This window comes from Procambarus clarkii, chromosome 74, assembly GCF_040958095.1.
Source record: "Procambarus clarkii isolate CNS0578487 chromosome 74, FALCON_Pclarkii_2.0, whole genome shotgun sequence".
Classification (NCBI taxonomy): Eukaryota; Metazoa; Arthropoda; class Malacostraca; order Decapoda; family Cambaridae; genus Procambarus; species Procambarus clarkii.
In genome coordinates, this window is record NC_091223.1 from 7,674,882 (window position 1) to 7,693,437 (window position 18,556).

The window sequence follows — 18,556 nt, forward strand, 5'->3', positions numbered from 1 at the left end:
ACCAACACAGTCTATAATAAGTCTGTGGAAAGGTTCCGCAGGCACCTGTATGGGAATCAGTGGCGCTCTGGGAATAGAGATGTTCGGTTTACCTGCCATCTGACATGTATGACACTGTTTTACGTACTGTTTGACGCTATTTACCATACCTGGCCAGTAGTAGTCTTGACGAATTCCATGGTAAGTCTTGTTGAATCCGTAGTGGGAGAGTGCTCCGTGGGCCAGGTGTAGAATAGTGGGCCGCAGGCTGGCAGGAATCACAAGTTGTTCGATGTTGGCCCAATCGTCCTCCTCCTTCAGTTTACTGGGTCTATATCTGCGGTAGAGCAAGTCGTTCTCTAGGAAGAACCCAGGAATACTGTCGGGTTGAGTCTCAGCCTGGAAAAATAATGGTGTTAAGGTAAGATCTTCCCTCTGTAACTTACGGAAACTCCAACTTGGTCAGATTCGGGGGTAGTTTCTGAGGGTCTTGAGGGACAGCGGTAGCAGTAGAGTCAGCTGGCTGTGGTCGTGCGGCTTGTGCACGGGTGGTCACTAGAACCGGAGGAGAAACTTCATCACTCTCTTGAACCTTTGCTGGAAACATACTCGAATATAGGGTTATCTGGCACAGAGGTACACACCTGGGGTTTGTCCATGACGATCAGGTTGGTCGGTTGCAGGTCTTCTGCCAAGTCGTTGCCTAGGAGAAGTTGCACTCCAGGCATGGGAAAAGGCTTTTCCCTGACGGCGACTTGGACTTCTCCGTTCACGAAGGGACAATCCAGGTGGACTCTGGCGAGAGGATAAGGAGTGTAGCATTGAGGTAGCAGTGATGAAGACAGTTTCTCCGGTGTAGGCGATGTTGGGCACAGCCGACTTCAAGATGATCGATTGAAGAGCCGCTGTGTCCCTCAAGATCTTCAATTTGAAACGTCCCTCCGGATTTGAACCGTTGGCAGAGACAGTTCCAGTATACAGGTGGTTTACTGAAAAGAGAAAGATCATTAACATGAACACCAACATTCATCACAGGCTTGCCGGACTTAGGAGGAGTTGGTTTGGGTTTTTGCGTGTCGGTGGTTCCTTTGTATTGAGACTTACACACTTATCTATGGTATGTCCATAGAGTCTACAATACTTGCAGTACAATTGCGAGCCAGCTTGATCGGTACTCACTTTCTCGTAACTGTACCACGACTTCTTACTCGAGGATGGTTCTGGTGTCAGCTGGTGGATGAGGCTGTAAAAGTCAGCCGACTTAGCACACTTTAGGTAGTCGGTTTCTTCTTTATCTGCTAAATATAGACGGACAGGAGGCGGCACACGCCTCAAGAATTCTTCAACTAGCATCAGGTTGACGAGTTCTGTAAAAGTAGAGACATGTGCTGCTTCCAGCCATTTCATAAAATATCTCCGTTTTGTGTTAGCAAACTCGAGAAAGGTAGTGGTACCTGCCTTCAGGTGGTCACGGAATTTCCTTCGATAACTTTCGGTGGAGAGAAGGTAGGCGTCCAACACTGCTTGTTTCAGAGTCTGGTAGTTATTCTCAGACGCCAAAGTACTGAGTGTGACTGCAGCTCTACCTGTAAGATGTACTCTGAGAAGTGTGGCCCATTGGTCGACAGGCCAACTGAGTTGATTAGCAAGGGTTTCAAAGGTGGTAAAAAACACGTCAACTTCTGCTTCTACAAATGATGGCATTAACTTACTTGCATGTGATATATTAAAACTGATGGGAAGATTGGCAGTAGCTTGCTGGCGTTGAGCGAGGTGTGAAGTTTCCAACGCGAATTCTCGTTGACGACACTCTATAGCCAGAGTCGCGTGTTGCTTGTCATGTTCGTGTTGTATCTCCAACTCGCGTCGTTTTGTTTCAAGCTGTACTCGTTCCCGCTCACGGAGTAAGGCAATCTCACGTTCTTGTTCTTCCTTCCTCAAGGCAGCCTCACGTTCTCGTTCTTCCCTTCGTATGGCAGCTGCTCGTTCTTGTTGTTCGAGGGCTTCTCTTTGCATGGCAGCTGCTTCCCTTTGCTGCTCGCGTTCAATCTTGGCCAGCTCTATTTTGAGTTTCATCGTTGCCAAATCAGTTTTATCTACAATAAAGTAAGTTTCGTGCTTTTCAGAGTCTATCTTACCTTGCTCTAAGAAGTGATCCAGCAACAGGTTGTGTATGTCATTTTTGTTGGCTTGGTAGGGAACTTCTAGTTGATACTCATGTGCAAGAGTTTGAAATTCAGTCCTCTTGGCACGACTTAAAGTCCCTATTTCACCTGCTGGATCTGCATGGAAAGCTTGGAGACGAAACATTGTGAAATTAGCAAATAAATGCACAACGAAATATACCGTTGTTATATGGTGAATGTCAGAAACAGGACAACGTGGCAACTGGTACCTATCCTGTGGAATCTTTAACAATTAAAGTTAAGTACAAGATGTTAAATGATTAATTTAAATCAAGGTCGCAGGAAATCTTGTACCCGGTACTCATGTAAGAGGATAAGGGCAAGAAAATCCTACTAAACAAATTAAACTGAGTTTCTAAAACAAATGAAACAGTTAATTGCCTCAAAAGTAAAATTGGTAGTCCAAGGATGTAGGCATACCTTGCCGAGTCTCTATAGGACATAAGCAAGTTTTCCCACTGAAATTAATATGATACTTACAGAATTAGCGAACTTTTGTGCTCTGAAAAAGAAAGCTAATTCCCTACCAATATGTATGTATCATCATCTCTGACTGACGTGTAGGGGTGCGAGGTGTCAACTGGTGACGAGAACTGCTGCTGAGGTCCCAATTCAGCAACTAAAGTTCGTGCTAGAGGAACTATGGCCCTCTTTATCCTCCTACAGTCAGATTGCAGAAGATTAGGTGCACTTGACCCGGTGGCAGACCACAGTACCAGGGTACCAATATGATGATCTGTCGAAAATATGAGAAATATCCAAGGGACAAAAGATGGTAAACACGAGTAATAACACGGAGGGAGAGATGGCCAATTAAGAGTATGACTGAGGCCTACAGTCACCACGTAATCCAAAGTTGTCTCACCTTCACCATATGTTACTCTCGGAATGCACAATACACACAGCACCATATAAAAATGAAATTGAATATGAAAAATAGTAAAAGCTACGTTACCAAAGCCAAATACGCTTACCATAAATTACAACTTGGCACCAGTACCTGAGTGAAGCTCCTAGGGCAGGCCCCCATTTTATGTGACGGTAACGCGTTGGTGTTCGGCTGTTTCAAAAGCTAGGGGTATGGCCTCGTCACATAAGAAAAAAAAAAGAAAAAAGCTGGAACTTTCGTCTGTGGTAAGGTAATGGGAAGACACACAAAAACACAAGTAAATTTAACAATGAAATTTTAATTACGTTAGAAAAGCAAAACATGAATAAAATTGGACATAAAAATTGTAACAGATAAATCAATCAAACAAAATAATAAGAATAATCACTGGCAAATGAAAAGTTACGTTAAGACAAGTGAGTAATAGCAAAGTAAATTATATTAGTGTAGGAATATTGGCTTCAAGCTGCCACCTCCCTTAGTACACGTAAGCCAAGGCTTAGTCTACCAATGAGACGTGTTAACTTGTGTGGAGCACGATATATTCTGCCTTGCTTAGGTCGCGGTGGCCCAGACATCAGCTCGTGTGGCGGGTGGTGGGGCAGGTGCGACGGGCACCAGCCAATCAGCGACAGGCAGGCGATGGACAAGCAGTTTGCCGGTTCACAGTGGCGGAGGCGAGCAGGTGTGCCGGTGTTGGATACATTCTGGGCAAAACTTGTTGTTGTACTTGTTGGATATATCTTCTATATTAGTTGTTACTGGGACGTAGTTTGGAGGGAAGAGCAGGCTCAATCTCTCTTGAAAGAGATTATCGTCACAACCTAATTTCATCTCTGTAGTTTCCTACACTGAGCTTTAAATTTGCCCTGTAGCTAGTGTTACCCAATCTCCCAATCTTTTTCTGCCTAATCCAAAATACTGTATCATTGTGTTCATTGCTGTCTTCTTTTTATTTGCAAGCCATATGCTGTATTGTGCCTACGAATTTTTGTTAACTACCATTCAAGCTGTCATTGCAATCCATCTGAGCTACCTATATGCCTTAATATACCTACAAATTTCTCTTATCTTATTTTTTTTCTTGCTATGTACCTGTTATATTTGTTATAAATGTTGCTAGTATTTACCTAGTTAAAATTTTCTTAGATTAAGGACCTGCCCCAAATGCTGCACGTACTAGTGGCTTTACAAGAATGTAATTATTAATCAATGTATCCTCACAATCCAATGTATCTTCTTGTATATATTAAAATAAATAAATAAATAAGTTAATATATATAAATATTTAGGCATATATCTTGGATATACCCACAAGAGTCTGGAAGCTGAGATGAACAGACATTTGGGTCAATGTCGGAAGAGATTACAACCTCTGAAGGCCTTGGCATGCTGTGGAAAGGGAGTGGGAGTCCCTGTGCTATGAATGATTTAATGTTTTTAAAGTTATTTTAATGTTTGCTTTAGCCCAGTTATATTGCTCCATTTAAGCTAATTAAATTTATATAAATTTACCATTCGTTATGTTTTGAGAGCGAGTGTGGGGCGTCCTGACGCCACGTTTAGTCAGTAACTGAGAGGCAGGCGTGTCGTCAACTGGTGGTCTTGATTATCTTGAGATTATCATGAGATGATTTCGGGGCTTTAGTGTCCCCGCGGCCCGGTCTTCGACCAGGCCTCCACCCCCAGGAAGCAGCCCGTGACAGCTGACTAACACCCAGGTACCTATTTACTGCTAGGTAACAGGGGCATAGGGTGAAAGAAACTCTGCCCAATGTTTCTCGCTGGCGCCTGGGATCGAACCCAGGACCACAGGATCACAAGTCCCGCGTGCTGTCCGCTCGGCCGACCGGCTCCCTCGATAAGAGTCTGTATTTGTATATTTCTGTTTTTGCTTAAGTAACAATTATCTGTGGAGAACTTTTAGTTGAGTATAGAATTATTGTAGACCATTTGATCATTAGTATATAAGTGAGATATTAAGTGTTATTAATACACATTTTGTTTAATATTAACATTTATTATATACATGTGTGCTATTTTCCCTGGTGATTTTCATTTCTAATTATTTTTGAATGTACGAAACGACGGGTTTACACTGGTTGCCCGCAGTTAGATACAGAGTCTGATTCTTGTCCCTAGACCATTAATTATTTGTCTCTGTTAGTGCAACGAGCCGTAAAGTACCGTTTCGTTAAGCCTCCACCACCTTCTCACCTAACTTGTTCCAACCGTCTACCACTATTTTTGCGAAAGTTAATGTTTTTATAATTCTTCGGCATCTGTGTTTAGCTAGTTTAAATCTATGACCTCTTGTTCTTAAAGTTCCAGGTCTCAGGAAATCTTCCCTATCGATTTTATCAATTCCTGTTTCTATTTTGTATGTAGTGATAATATCACCTTTTTCTTCTCTTTTTGGCATATTTAATGCCTCTAACCTCTCCTCGTAGCTCTTGCCCTTCAGTTCTAGGAGTCACTTAGTAGCATGTCTTTGCACCTTTTCCAATGTGTGTGTGTGTGTGTGTACTCACCTAGGACTGTTTGTGGGGGTTGAGATCTGGCTCTTTTGTCCCGCCTTTCAACCGTCAATCAACTGGTGTACAGATTCCTGAGCCTATTGGGCTCTATCATATCTACACTTATACAAACTCTATACAAACTGTGTATGGAGTCAGCCTCCACCACACCACTTCCTAATGCATTCCATTTGTCAACCACTCTGACACAAAAATTCTTTCTAATATCTCTGTGGCTCATTTGGGCACTCAGTTTCCACCAGTGTCCCCTTGTGCATGTGCCCCTTGTGTTAAATAGCCTGTCTTTATCTACCCTATCAATTCCCTTCAGAATCTTGAATTTAGTGATCATGTCCCCCCTAACTCTTCTGTCTTCCAGCGAAGTGAGGTTTAATTCCCGTAGTCTCACCTCGTAGCTCATACCTCTCAGCTCGGGTACTAGTCTGGTGGCAAACCTTTGAACCTTTGTGTGTGTATTCACCTAGTTGTATTCACCTAGTTGTGTTTGCGGGGGTTGAGGTTTGCTCTTTGTAACATTTCACCTCACCCAAATGCAGGTATAAAATCGAAGATGTTTAAGCTCTGTTCCACATTCAGCACCCCTCCTGTGCCAGGTAAGTCCACTACGGGCTCACCATAGCCCATGCTACTTGGAACTTGTTCCGAGTAGCTGAATCTATAACAACAACAACAAAAGCTCTGTTCAGTTATAGTTGTGTGTGTGTAAACTAAAGTCTTTGAAAATGTAATAAGTTTTACGAAACGCGCTCAAGTGTCGCGTCAGACTAGAAATAAAAATGAATTTTGGAGAATTGATTTTTCAGTTACCATCAACAGTGACAAAAAAATATAAGAAACATTGGGAAAATTCGTGTTAGAATTATTAATCTTACTTTTTCGGTCATATTTAATAATATATGTCTACAGGAAAGACTGCTACCAAAATATACTAATATATATAAATATATATATATATATATATATATATATATATATATATATATATATATATATATATATATATATATATATATATATATATATATGTCGTACCTAGTAGCCAGAATGCACTTCTGAGCCTAATATGCAAGACCAAATTTGCCTAATAAGCCAAGTTTTCTTGAATTTATATATTTTCTCTAATTTTTTTCTTATGAAATGATAAAGCTACCCATTTCATTATGTATGAGGTCAATTTTTTTTATTGGAGTTAAAATTAACGTAGATATATGACCGAACCTAACCAACCCTACCTAACCTAACCTAACCTATCTTTATAGGTGAGGTTACGTTACGTAGCCGAAAAAGTTAGGTTAGGTTAGGTTAGGTAGGTTAGGTAGTCGAAAAACAATTAATTCATGAAAACTTGGCTTACTAGGCAAATTTGGCCTTGCATAGTAGGCTGAGAAGTGAGTTCTGGCTACTAGGTACGACATATATATATATATATATATATATATATATATATATATATATATATATATATATATATATATATATATATATATATATATATATGTCGTACCTAGTAGCCAGAACGCACTTCTCAGCCTACTATGCAAGGCCCGATTTGCCTAATAAGCAAAGTTTTCCTGAATTAATATATTTTCTCTACTTTCTTTCTTATGAAATGATAAAGCTACCCATTTCCTTATGTGTGAGATCAATTTTTTTATTTGAGTTAAAATTAACGTAGATATATGACCGAACCTAACCAACCCTACCTAACCTAACCTAACCTATCTCTATAGGTTAGGTTTGGTAATGTAGCCGAAAAGGTATGTTATGTTAGATTAGGTAGGTTAGGTAGTCGAAAATTCATAAATTCATGAAAACTTGGCTTATTAGGCAAATCGGGCCTTGCATAGTAGACTGACAAGTGCGTTCTGGCTACTAGGTACGACATATATATATATATATATATATATATATATATATATATATATATATATGTCGTACCTAGTAGCCAGAACTCACTTTTTGGCCTACTATTCAAGGCTCGATTTGCCTAATAAGCCAAGTTTTCCTGAATTAATATATTTTTTCTAATTTTTTTTCTTATGAAATGATAAAGCTACCCATTTCATTATGTATGAGGTCAATTTTTTTTTATTGTAGTTAAAATTAACATAGATATATGACCGAACCTAACCAACCCTACCTAACCTAACCTAACCTATCTTCATAGGTTAGGTTGGGTTAGGTTGCCGAAAAAGGTAGGTTAGGTTAGGTTAGGTAGGTTAGGTAGTCTAAAAAACATTAATTCATGAAAACTTGGCTTATTAGGCAAATCGGGCCTTGCATAGTAGGCTGAGAAGTGCGTTCTGGCTATTAGGTACGACATATATATATATATATATATATATATATATATATATATATATATATATATATATATATATATATATGTCGTACCTAGTAGCCAGAACGCACTTCTCAGCCTACTATGCAAGGCCCAATTTGCCTAATAAGCCAAGTTTTCATGAATTAATTGTTTTCGACTACCTAACCTACCTAACCTAACCTAACCTAACTTTTTCGGCTACCTAACCAAACCTAACCTATGAAGATAGGTAAGGTTAGGTTAGGTAGGGTTGGTTAGGTTCGGTCATATATCTACGTTAATTTTAACTCCAATAATAAAAAAATGACCTCATACATAATGAAATGGGTAGATTTATCATTTCATAAGAAAAAAATTAGAGAAAATATATTAATTCAGGAAAACTTGGCTTATTAGGCAAATCGGGCCTTGCATAGTAGGCTGAGAAGTGCGTTCTGGCTACTAGGTACGACATATATATATATATATATATATATATATATATATATATATATATATATATATATATATATATATATATATATATATGTCGTACCTAGTAGCCAGAACTCACTTCTCAGCCTACTATGCAAGGCCAAATTTGCCTAATAAGCCAAGTTTTCATGAATTAATTGTTTTTCGACTACCTAACCTACCTAACCTAACCTAACCTACTTTTTTTGGTTACCTAACCGAACCTAACCTATAGAGATAGGTTAGGTTAGGTTAGGTAGGGTTGGTTAGGTTCGGTCATATATCTACGTTAATTTTAACTCCAATAAAAAAAATTGACCTCATACTTAATGAAATGGGTAGCTTTATCATTTCATAAGAAAAAAATTAGAGAAAATATATTAATTCAGGAAAACTTGGCTTACTAGGCAAATCGGGCCTTGCATAGTAGGCTGAGAAGTGCGTTCTGGCTACTAGGTACGACATATATATATATATATATATATATATATATATATATATATGTCGTACCTAGTAGCCAGAACGCACTTCTCATCCTACTATGCAGGGCCCGATTTGCCTAATAAGCCAAGTTTTCCTGAATTAATATATTTTCTCTATTTTTTTTCTTATGAAATGATAAAGCTACCAATTTCATTATGTATGAGGTCAATTTTTTTTTATTGGAGTTAAAATTAACGTAGATATATGACCGAACCTAACCAACCCTACCTAACCTAACCTAACCTATATTTATAGGTAAGGTTAGGTTAGGTAGCCAAAAAAAGCTAGGTTAGGTTAGGTTAGGTAGGTTAGGTAGACGAAAAAACATTAATTCATGAAAACTTGGCTTATTAGGCAAATCGGGCCTTGAATAGTAGGCTGAGAAGTGCGTTCTGGCTATTAGGTACGACATATATATATATGTCTTACCTAATAGCCAGAACTCACTTCTCAGCCTACTATTCAAGGCCTGATTTGCCTAATAAGCCAAGTTTTCATGAATTAATGTTTTTTCGTCTACCTAACCTACCTAACCTAACCTAACCTAGCTTTTTTTGGCTACCTAACCTAACCTAACCTAGCTTTTTTTGGCTACCTAACCTAACCTTACTTATAAATATAGGTTAGTTTAGGTTAGGTAGGGTTGGATAGGTTCGGTCATATATCTACGTTAATTTTAACTCCAATAAAAAAAATTGACCTCATACTTAGAGAAAAGGGTTGCTTTATCATTTCATAAGAAAAAAATTATAGTAAATATATTAATTCAGGAAAACTTTGCTTATTAGGCAAATCGGGCCTTGAATAGTAGGCTGAGAAGTGAGTTCTGGCTACTAGGTACGACATATATATATATATATATATATATATATATATATATATATATATATATATATATATATATATATATATATATATATATATACTTTAAATACAGTACATATATATTCCATATGCTAGTTAACTTCTCTAAATGTATATATTTTGAATGTAAATGAAGATACTTTCATGAACATCGTAAAAATGGGAATAACGGCCGTGAATTCCTTTATAGCATCTATCAACATGCAAAGGAGAACATCCATTCTGCCAGCCACAGAGAGGTTGCGACATTCTGACGGAGTAATGACTGTTTTCTCTTCAAGGAGCCGCGAGTCTTCTATCATCTCTGGGGAGGGACAAGCAGGAGAGGAGCCTCCGAAGACCAGATTGGAAGGGATTGCGAGGGGTTATGATGCCTTACACACCTGAAGGAGGTGAGGGAGAGATGCTGAGTTTAAAGCAAAGGGGAAGAGCCTGTGGCTTGAGCACGTTGAGGGAGGAGTCGAGACGTGAGGCTGACGGCATAGCAGCCAGGGATATAAAGAACATTTTGCACGTGACTCTCAACTGATTACTTTGAAACTTTTCTTAAACACACTGTTCAAACGCTCTGGGTTCCGTTGTTCAACTCACATGTCCCTAGATGCTTCAGCAACGTTTGTGCAACTATAGCGGCCAGTCACTATAAATGTTGGTATGGTACTCGTTAATCCAGCCGTCAAACCCATTGTTTATGAATAAAAGTCTCTTTAAACCCAGCTCCTAACTCTGTCCTAGATGAATATTACTGTTTCACATGTTAGAACCAAACGTCTCTTCACCCGCGTACAACATAAACAAAATAATTCAAACCCATACCTAACCTAATCTAGGCATAACTATAAAGAAAGTGTATTATAATTAGAAGAATGGCTTTTGAATGGCTTGGGGGACGGCCTCAACATTCTCGAACATGGCTTGGGAGGATGGGCTGGGGACGGACCCACCTTTGATGAACAAAGCATTAGCTGACGGCGATCCATGACCAGCAAATCTTAGGATTTGGCTGGAGAAGGTCGTAACTTTAACGAGCATGACTTGAGGATGGGTTGGGGTGACCTGCACATTGGACAAATGTGGGTTAAATAGAGGAAAATTATTATTACAATTAGCAAGATACATTATTCAAGTAAGATACATTACACAAGCACGATACATTGTTCTGTATGGCTATTACCGATAATAACATTAATAATGATAAAATCCACAGGAGCTGTGATGAGGATTCGAACCTATGCGCTGGGTATTCCTAGACACACACCCAGAACGACTAGGCCTCGACATGATCAAAAGACTCGACTTCAGTTGAAGCCTCAGGAATCCTCGAGGGTTCAGTAGCATCCCAGGTTACAATTTTTTGGACCATGTCGTTTCCTAGTCGATGAGAGCGTGTGTCTGGGAACACCCAGTGCATAGGTTCGAATCCTCTACACGGCTCCTGTGAATTTTATCATTGATATATGACGATACAGTGATTTCTCTGTGTATTGACAATATAATACAATTAATAATAATAATACCCAAAGGAAATTACAATAGTGGGATATATTAATGAGAAAATGTGGCTCATGTGGCAATGACAAGGACGCTGGTTCAATCTCAGATCTGCGCTAGCGAGCTTCTCAATAATAATAATTTAAATTTATTAAAATAATTATCACTAGGAAAAAGAGGGGAAAAGATAGTGGGGCGACAGAGGGAAGGAGATAGGAGGAGAATTGTGATGTTGGGGAAAGAGAAGGAGAATATGAAGAACAAATGTGAGATAGGTAAAACATTTGTTTTAAAAACTCAGTAAAACATCTAAACTATTGGGACCGACTAAAGAGCCTAAAACTGTACTCCCTTGAGCGCAGGCGGGAGAGGTACATAATAATTTACACGTGGAAAATATTAGAGGGGCTGATCCCAAACCTGCACACAGAAATAACATCACATGAGACCAGAAGACATGGCAGGATGTGCAGAATACCCCCGTTGAAAAACAGAGGTGCAACTGGTACTCTGAGAGAGAACTCAATCAACATCAGAGGTCCGAGACTGTTCAACACGCTTCCACTACACATAAGGGGCATAACTGGCCGACCCCTCACAGTGTTCAAGAGAGAACTGGATAAGCACCTCCAAAGGATACCTGATCAACCAGGCTGTGACTCGTACGTCAGGCTGCGAGCAGCCGCGTCCAACAGCCTGGTTGATCAGTCCGGCAACCAGGAGGCCTGGTCGACGACCGGGCCGCGGGGACGCTAAGCCCCGGAAGCACCTCAAGGTAACCTCAAGGTAAGGTAAGGTAGGGAAGAGGGGGAGGAAAGGGGGAGGATGGTATTGAAAAAAATATATGAGAGGAAGGAGATGAGGGTGATTGAGAGGAGAGGGGAAGATATTTGATAATTATGTCTCAGTTTCCCACAGCTAACTACCACTACCTCATTACTGAGCAGCTGCACATGCACTAGCGTCGGGAAAAGGAACCCTGTGCGTCCACAGTGCACAGGGCAAGTGGACGGAGTCTACCTCCCTTATTGCTGGACTACAGCCTAGTTTGTTTGGTCTCTAACGAGAGCCCAAGATACTAGCAGCATAATTATGTCAAGACAGTTGATGTCGTCAGTGATGAGACAAGAGGAGTGCAACATTCTATTGTTAAAAGCAAGCAACAGGAAGAGGCCACCTTGATAGCTACTTGCTGTCGCATTCTACCTCGGGCAGTAGGAGGAAACTAGAGGTCAGGTCACCCACACCAGTCAACCTGAGATTGGTGACGAGGTCATGACGTCACACACCCATATGACCACAGATGATCCTATAACGCTCCAGTATACCTAGAATATAGCCATTGTAAAGCCGAATGCCAGCTAGCTGCCCCATATGTGATCTTTAGATACCATGTGTGGTCGGTGTAGAAAGGACCAGCACGACTGCTGCAAGCAATCCCCCTCAGGAATCTGTACACCAGTTGATTGATACCTGAAAGGTTGGACCAAAGAGTTGAAGCTCAACCTCCACATATACAACTAGGTGAGTAGAGATTGTCATATTCTATATCAGGTCATGAGTCTACCGGCTGTGAAGATCAACTGTTCAGAGGTCCTGCGAGCTGTGTGAATTAGTCAAGGCATGAGTGTGTGAGGCCGGTATTATTGTAAGTATTAAATTGTGATTTAATATTGTGTTAATATGTATTATTGGGCAGAATGTTGATCAGTCAGAGATGTACTTGCCTCACTACACACCCGCAACAGGTGGAGGCCGAGTTTGAAGACAGACTGATGGTGACCATAAGATTATCTGTGAGGTCTCATTATTGTTCCACCTGTTGCAGTCAATGGCTATTTTACGTACACAACCCATGTAGGTATAAATGCTTTTAATATTGACTATCAGCTTGTCAGGTCATTATTGTATTGATTGAGCAAGCCATTATATTGTCGACCAAATATTAGGAAGTAGCTCCTGTCTTTCCCCTGCCACCGGCTGTTTTAGGAAAGCCGAGGTTGTGATTTGTTGTCTAAGAAAGCGTTAAGACAAAATTGTCGCCTAGTGAACCACGTGATCGGTCAGTTGAGGCATCCCAGTGTCTCTCTCTGATGTATGTAATATTAACTCTGACGACGCCCATTGTAGGGTAACATAAACACTTTATGTATTAGCATGTAAGTTCTGTAAATAAACATTGTTAAGTTTCATGGCGATGTTTAAGTAAGACACTCATAAACTACCCCCCCCCCCACCCAGTCCCCCGATTAAAGTGCCCCCAGCAGTGATAGAGTTGCAATCTCCGATATTATTTACCACGAAGTCAAACAAACCTGACGACGACCCATCGGGAGATGCTTCGGAGTGCCTTTATTGCATTCAAGTGACTCCCACGACCAGAGTGACATGGGACCAGGTGAAGTCTGTCGATAAGGATTACCCCACAGAAGAACCTTATTGATCTAGTGTATCCATGACCAGGATGTATTGCTCTCGTGTAAGCTAAAACAACTTGGAACATTTGTTAACGCCATCAGACATTGCAAAGTGGTGATATTGCACACAGTTACAGTCAGGAGAAGGAAAAATCCACAGGCGCGTTAGACCCAGGTGCAGCCCGGCACCCCCTAGTTTATATCTCTACAAGATGCCCGAAATGCGTTTATGCCCGAAACGCTTTGCGTAATAGTGGCTTTAGGCATTGTATGTACTAGCTCTATCTATAAGTCCACCAATCTTTGTAAAAATTTCTTGTATGTATGTACCTTACCTAAATAAACATTTATTTATTTATTTATTTTTAAGAGAATATCTGAATGTTTGTTTGCCAGTCCACTTGGGTCTAACCTCACCCAGCTTTCACTTAGGAAAAGTGTGGGGCATGGGAGTGTCATAGACCAGGAGGGGTCGGTTCTAGTGCTACACTTGAATAGATATTTGCATCTAATCCCCCCCCCCCATCCATCCCAAAATATGCGAATTTCAAGAAGTCAAATTTGAAATATTTGTCGAGTTGTCAATAGACTTAATTAATAGTTTCAGTTCTTTGATATATTTTCTGAGAGGAAAGATAGAGAAAGTGGGGGAGGAGAGAGAGGGAAGGAGAAGTATTAAGAGAGGGATGTATGAAGTGAGGGGAAGAGAGGGGGGACGTTTGAAAAGAGGGAAGGAGAGAGAGGAGAGAAAATCCCCCTCTCTAAAAATCCTCCCCCCCCCCTAAAAATATAGAAAGAGGTGGGGATGAAGTGTGAGAGGGGAGATTGGAGAGAGGGTCGGGAGGGGGGGGGGGGAGTTGAGAAAGGGGTTGGGGTGAGGTGCAAGAGAGCGGATATGAGAAAAGGTCTAGAGGAGGGGTGAAGTTTGGGAGAAAGGTGGAGAGGGCATTAAGTGGGGAGATTGGGAGAGAGAGAAAAGAAGAGAGGGAGAGGAGAGGATAGGGAAGAGAAGGAATGTTAGGGAGGAAAGTTGAGAAGAGGGGACAAGGAAAGATATATGAAAGAGGGAGCCTGGGAGATATCGAGGCACAGCCGGGTATACTCTTCCAGAATAGTGTAAATTTATTAGAGCATTTAACAGTGAACCCAAATGGACCACCACGAGTCTAAGGAACCTTATATCTTAAAAGAAAAGCTTTGTACAACAAAGATTAAGAATGAGGAAGTTAATCTTGCACAACAATTTGACAAATATGTTAGAAATGTTACAAATAAACAAAGAAAACCAAGAGAGAAGAAGTGACTTTACATAAAGTACAGCAAAGAAAGACAAAGATAATTTTTTAGTTATATCAAATAAAGGTTAAGGGAAAAAGTGACAGGTTCATTAAAAGTTGAGAGAGGTTACATAAATGATAATAACAAGGAAATGAGTAGAATGGTAAATACTTGTGCAGGCGATGAGTCACAATAACGTGGCTGAAGTATGTTGACCAGACCACACACTAGAAGTTGAAGGGACGACGACGTTTCGGTCCACAATCGACTTGAGAATGGTCCAGGACGGACCGAAACGTCGTCGTCCCTTCAACTTCTAGTGTGTGGTCGGTTCATGGTAAATACTTCTCTTTACAGACGCCATCTTGTCGTTTCGGCGCTGATAAACAACATTGCCGCCATGAACCTTAGTTCACACGTTATTGCTGTTGATTCTTCCCTTTCGTTGTGCATATTTAAATGCTCTAACCTTCTTATCAAACCTGATCTGACTTAAGCATCCCTCCTTTACCTTACCTTCTTTTTTTCTTTTCCTGTCTTCCTCTTATTCTTATCTCATCCAATTCTTCCTTCATCCTATTCTTACACTCATCCTCTTCTTACCTTTCATCATACTCTTATCTGCTTCTCACCTCACTCTCTTTCGTTATTTATTTGCCTGTACTTTCCTCTCTTCTCTCACACGACTTCTTAGTCGTCGTTTCTCCATCTTCTGATGTGTGTACTTATTTATAATTTATGTTTGCAGAATCGAGCTGTTAGCTCTTGGACCCCGCCTTCCCCTCCCCCCAAAAAAATGAGGTTTAGTCATCATATCTTCAGCCACGTCATTGTGAATCATCGTCCGCAAACTGTAAATGTGTTATTGAATAATTTCCTATAATAACTGTGACAAGAAATGACGATCATCATGGACAATTATCTATTCACGTACAAATTTGGCAAAAACCATCTAGAACATACGTCTTATCTTGAGGTTATCTTGAGATGATTTCGGGGCTTTAGTGTCCCCGCGGCCCGGTCCTCAACCAGGCCTCCACCCCCAGGAAGCAGTCCGTGAAAGCTGACTAACTCCCAGGTACCTATTTACTGCTAGGTAACAGGGGCATTCAGGGTGAATGATACATGATATACGTCCATGTTTCAATTAAAACGATCTAGATTTACATCTAACGTCTGAGAATATTTTTCTGACATCATCCAGACATAACTAAAATGATCGAGATCTCGATGTAAAACATGCAAATTGGCAAGCCTGGAGAGAAGAAAAGTGTGAGAGAGCTGACAGAGAGAGAGAGAGGGAGAGAGAGTGAGAGATAGAGAGAAAGAGAAACAGAGAGAATGAGAGAGAGAGAGAGAGAGAGAGAGAGAGAGAGAGAGAGAGAGAGAGAGAGAGAGAGAGAGAGAGAGAGAGAGAGAGAGAGAGAGAGAGAGAGAGAGAGAGAGTGAGAGAGAAACAGAGGGAATGAGAGAGAGAGAGTGAGAGAGAAGAGAAAGAGAAAATGAGAGTGTTACGGCCCTATTGGGTCGCAACTGGGTTCTTCTCTGATGTTATTAGAGTTTGGGTATCCGGCCCTAAGTTAGTAGTGGCTTTCAAGGGGTGTGTTCCGTAACGCAAGTAAATTAAAGGGGAAGGGATACAAATGCACTGCTTTTGTATATATATTGCTACCACCACCATAAATAAATATATCACAGTCACACGTGGGGTTGCTATAACTACACTTATTATATACAGATTAGTCTTCCTCTGAAGACACAGGATGCTCCGTGGTGCTCAAGATGAGTAGCCCTGGTTCTCTTCGTCATGGCCCACGATGAATCCTCTGATTCTCTCGGCGAATCTACCCTGGCCACAGGCCAGCCAAATCACAGTCCCACTGGGTGCACCGTCGTGGAGGCCTTCAACCACAAATACAGCCTGTAGCTGGCAGGTTTCAATCAGCTCCGCTGTGTAGGCCACTCCACGACCGATACTAGGGTTGCGAGCCCTAGGCAGGAGCCTCGTGTGATTCCGCAGATCACTCTCCTCACCACAGTGGCTAGTCTCTTCCACCAGCCAGCCCCCAGATAGAACGATTCCTGGCACTGCCACATCACAGGCAGGCTAACACACTCAACAGTGTTCATCCGGGGGCGACTCACACCTTCTGCAGCAAACACGTGGAGAGACTTTGGCTGCCTTGGGTAGACTGCTCCATCGTCCGATACAGCAGTCCCAGGTCGACTCTGTAATCAGACACGTCATTAGTACTGGTGACACTCTAGGGCACCTCACTTACAGGCTTAGACACAAACGTCCACCTATCCACTCCATAGATGGCGTTGCTGTCTAAGCACCACCTCACTAGAGGTCAGCAGCGGCTACGTTACGAGCTGATTAGGATGGGTAACCAGCCCCTGTGGCCGGTATATCCTGTCCTCACTAGATGGCGCTTTCCATTTGGAGGGAGTTTCGGGAGCAGACTGGCAGATGGCGTTGTCGTCACTGCTCCATGCTAGGACGCTGGACTCGGGTCCGTAACAGAGAGAGAGAATGAGAGAGAGAATGAGAGAGAGAGAGAGAGAGAGAGAGAGAGAGAGAGAGAGAGAGAGAGAGAGAGAGAGAGAGAGAGAGAGAGAGAGAGAGAGAGAGAGAATGAGAATGAGAGAGAGAGAGAATGAGAGAGAATGAGAGAGAGAATGAGAGAGAGAGAGAGAGAGAGAGAGAGAGAGAGAGAGAGAGAGAGAGAGAGAGAGAGAGAGAGAGAGAGAGAGAGAGAGAGAGAGAGAGAGAGAGAGAGAGAGAGGGAGAGAGAGAGAGAGAGAGAGAGAGAGAGAGAGAGATAAAGAGAGAGAGAGAGATAAAGAGAAAGAGAAATAAAGAGAGAGAAAGAGAGAGATAAAGAGAGAGAGAGAAAGAGAAAGAGAGAGAGAGATAGAGAGAGAAAGAGAGAGAGAGAGAGAGAGAGAGAGAGAGAGAGAGAGAGAGAGAGAGAGAGAGAGAGAGAGAGAGAGAGAGAGAGAGAGAGAGAGAGAGAGAGGAAGAGGGGGAGGGCTGAAGAAAGTGAGAAATATCGTACATCGAATATGCAAACAATATTCTGGGGCCTCCAGCGTGGAACAGCATCGACAGATATTCTCCCACGAACTCGACTTGAATACTAAAACACATTCACCAAAACGAGTAAAAAAAAATTCACACATACATTATGTCTTGTATAACTTTTGTTCTTTTACTCTGGAATTGGTCTAAGACAAAAAAACAGTATATCAAGGATATTTGCTTACAAATACACATATAATTATTTATTTTGAAAAGTAACGTAGAGATCAAGCAAGATTTATTTGGCTATAACATAAAATAGTTTCTTAAATATTACCAGCCCAACTGTTGGAGCCCAACTTACTGGATTTTTTAATTAATTATTTCCACAAGAATGAATTTAACAAATATTATTAGTTAAAATTAAAACTCTTCAAATGACGTCAAATATGTTTTAGTCGAATATTCTCATGAAAATAGTGACTGCCTCACACTTCACATAATGTGAGTCTCTGCACCATAAGTCACAGTATGAGTTAAGATCACTGATTCATACCTAAATGGATGGTCGCACCTTACACACACTCAGCCGCAGTACAATCACACATTAATGTTGAGATCCTGTGTAGGG

The 18,556-nt window shown here is 41.0% G+C and overlaps 1 protein-coding gene across 3 annotated transcripts in view; it reads left to right on the forward strand.

Moving 5' to 3' along the window:
• Positions 1-18,556, forward strand: part of LOC123767304 (uncharacterized) — a 166,605-nt gene that overhangs the window by 96,936 nt on the left and 51,113 nt on the right. The window contains exon 9 of one of the 3 annotated variants that reach the window (XM_045756869.2): positions 9,996-10,426. The exons of the other annotated variants lie outside the window; for them this stretch is intronic. Within the exon in view, the coding sequence (XP_045612825.1) occupies positions 9,996-10,085 (90 nt within the window). The 3' untranslated portion in view covers positions 10,086-10,426. Of the gene's footprint in view, positions 1-9,995; positions 10,427-18,556 lie in introns of those variants that run through there. 3 annotated transcript variants of the gene reach the window in all.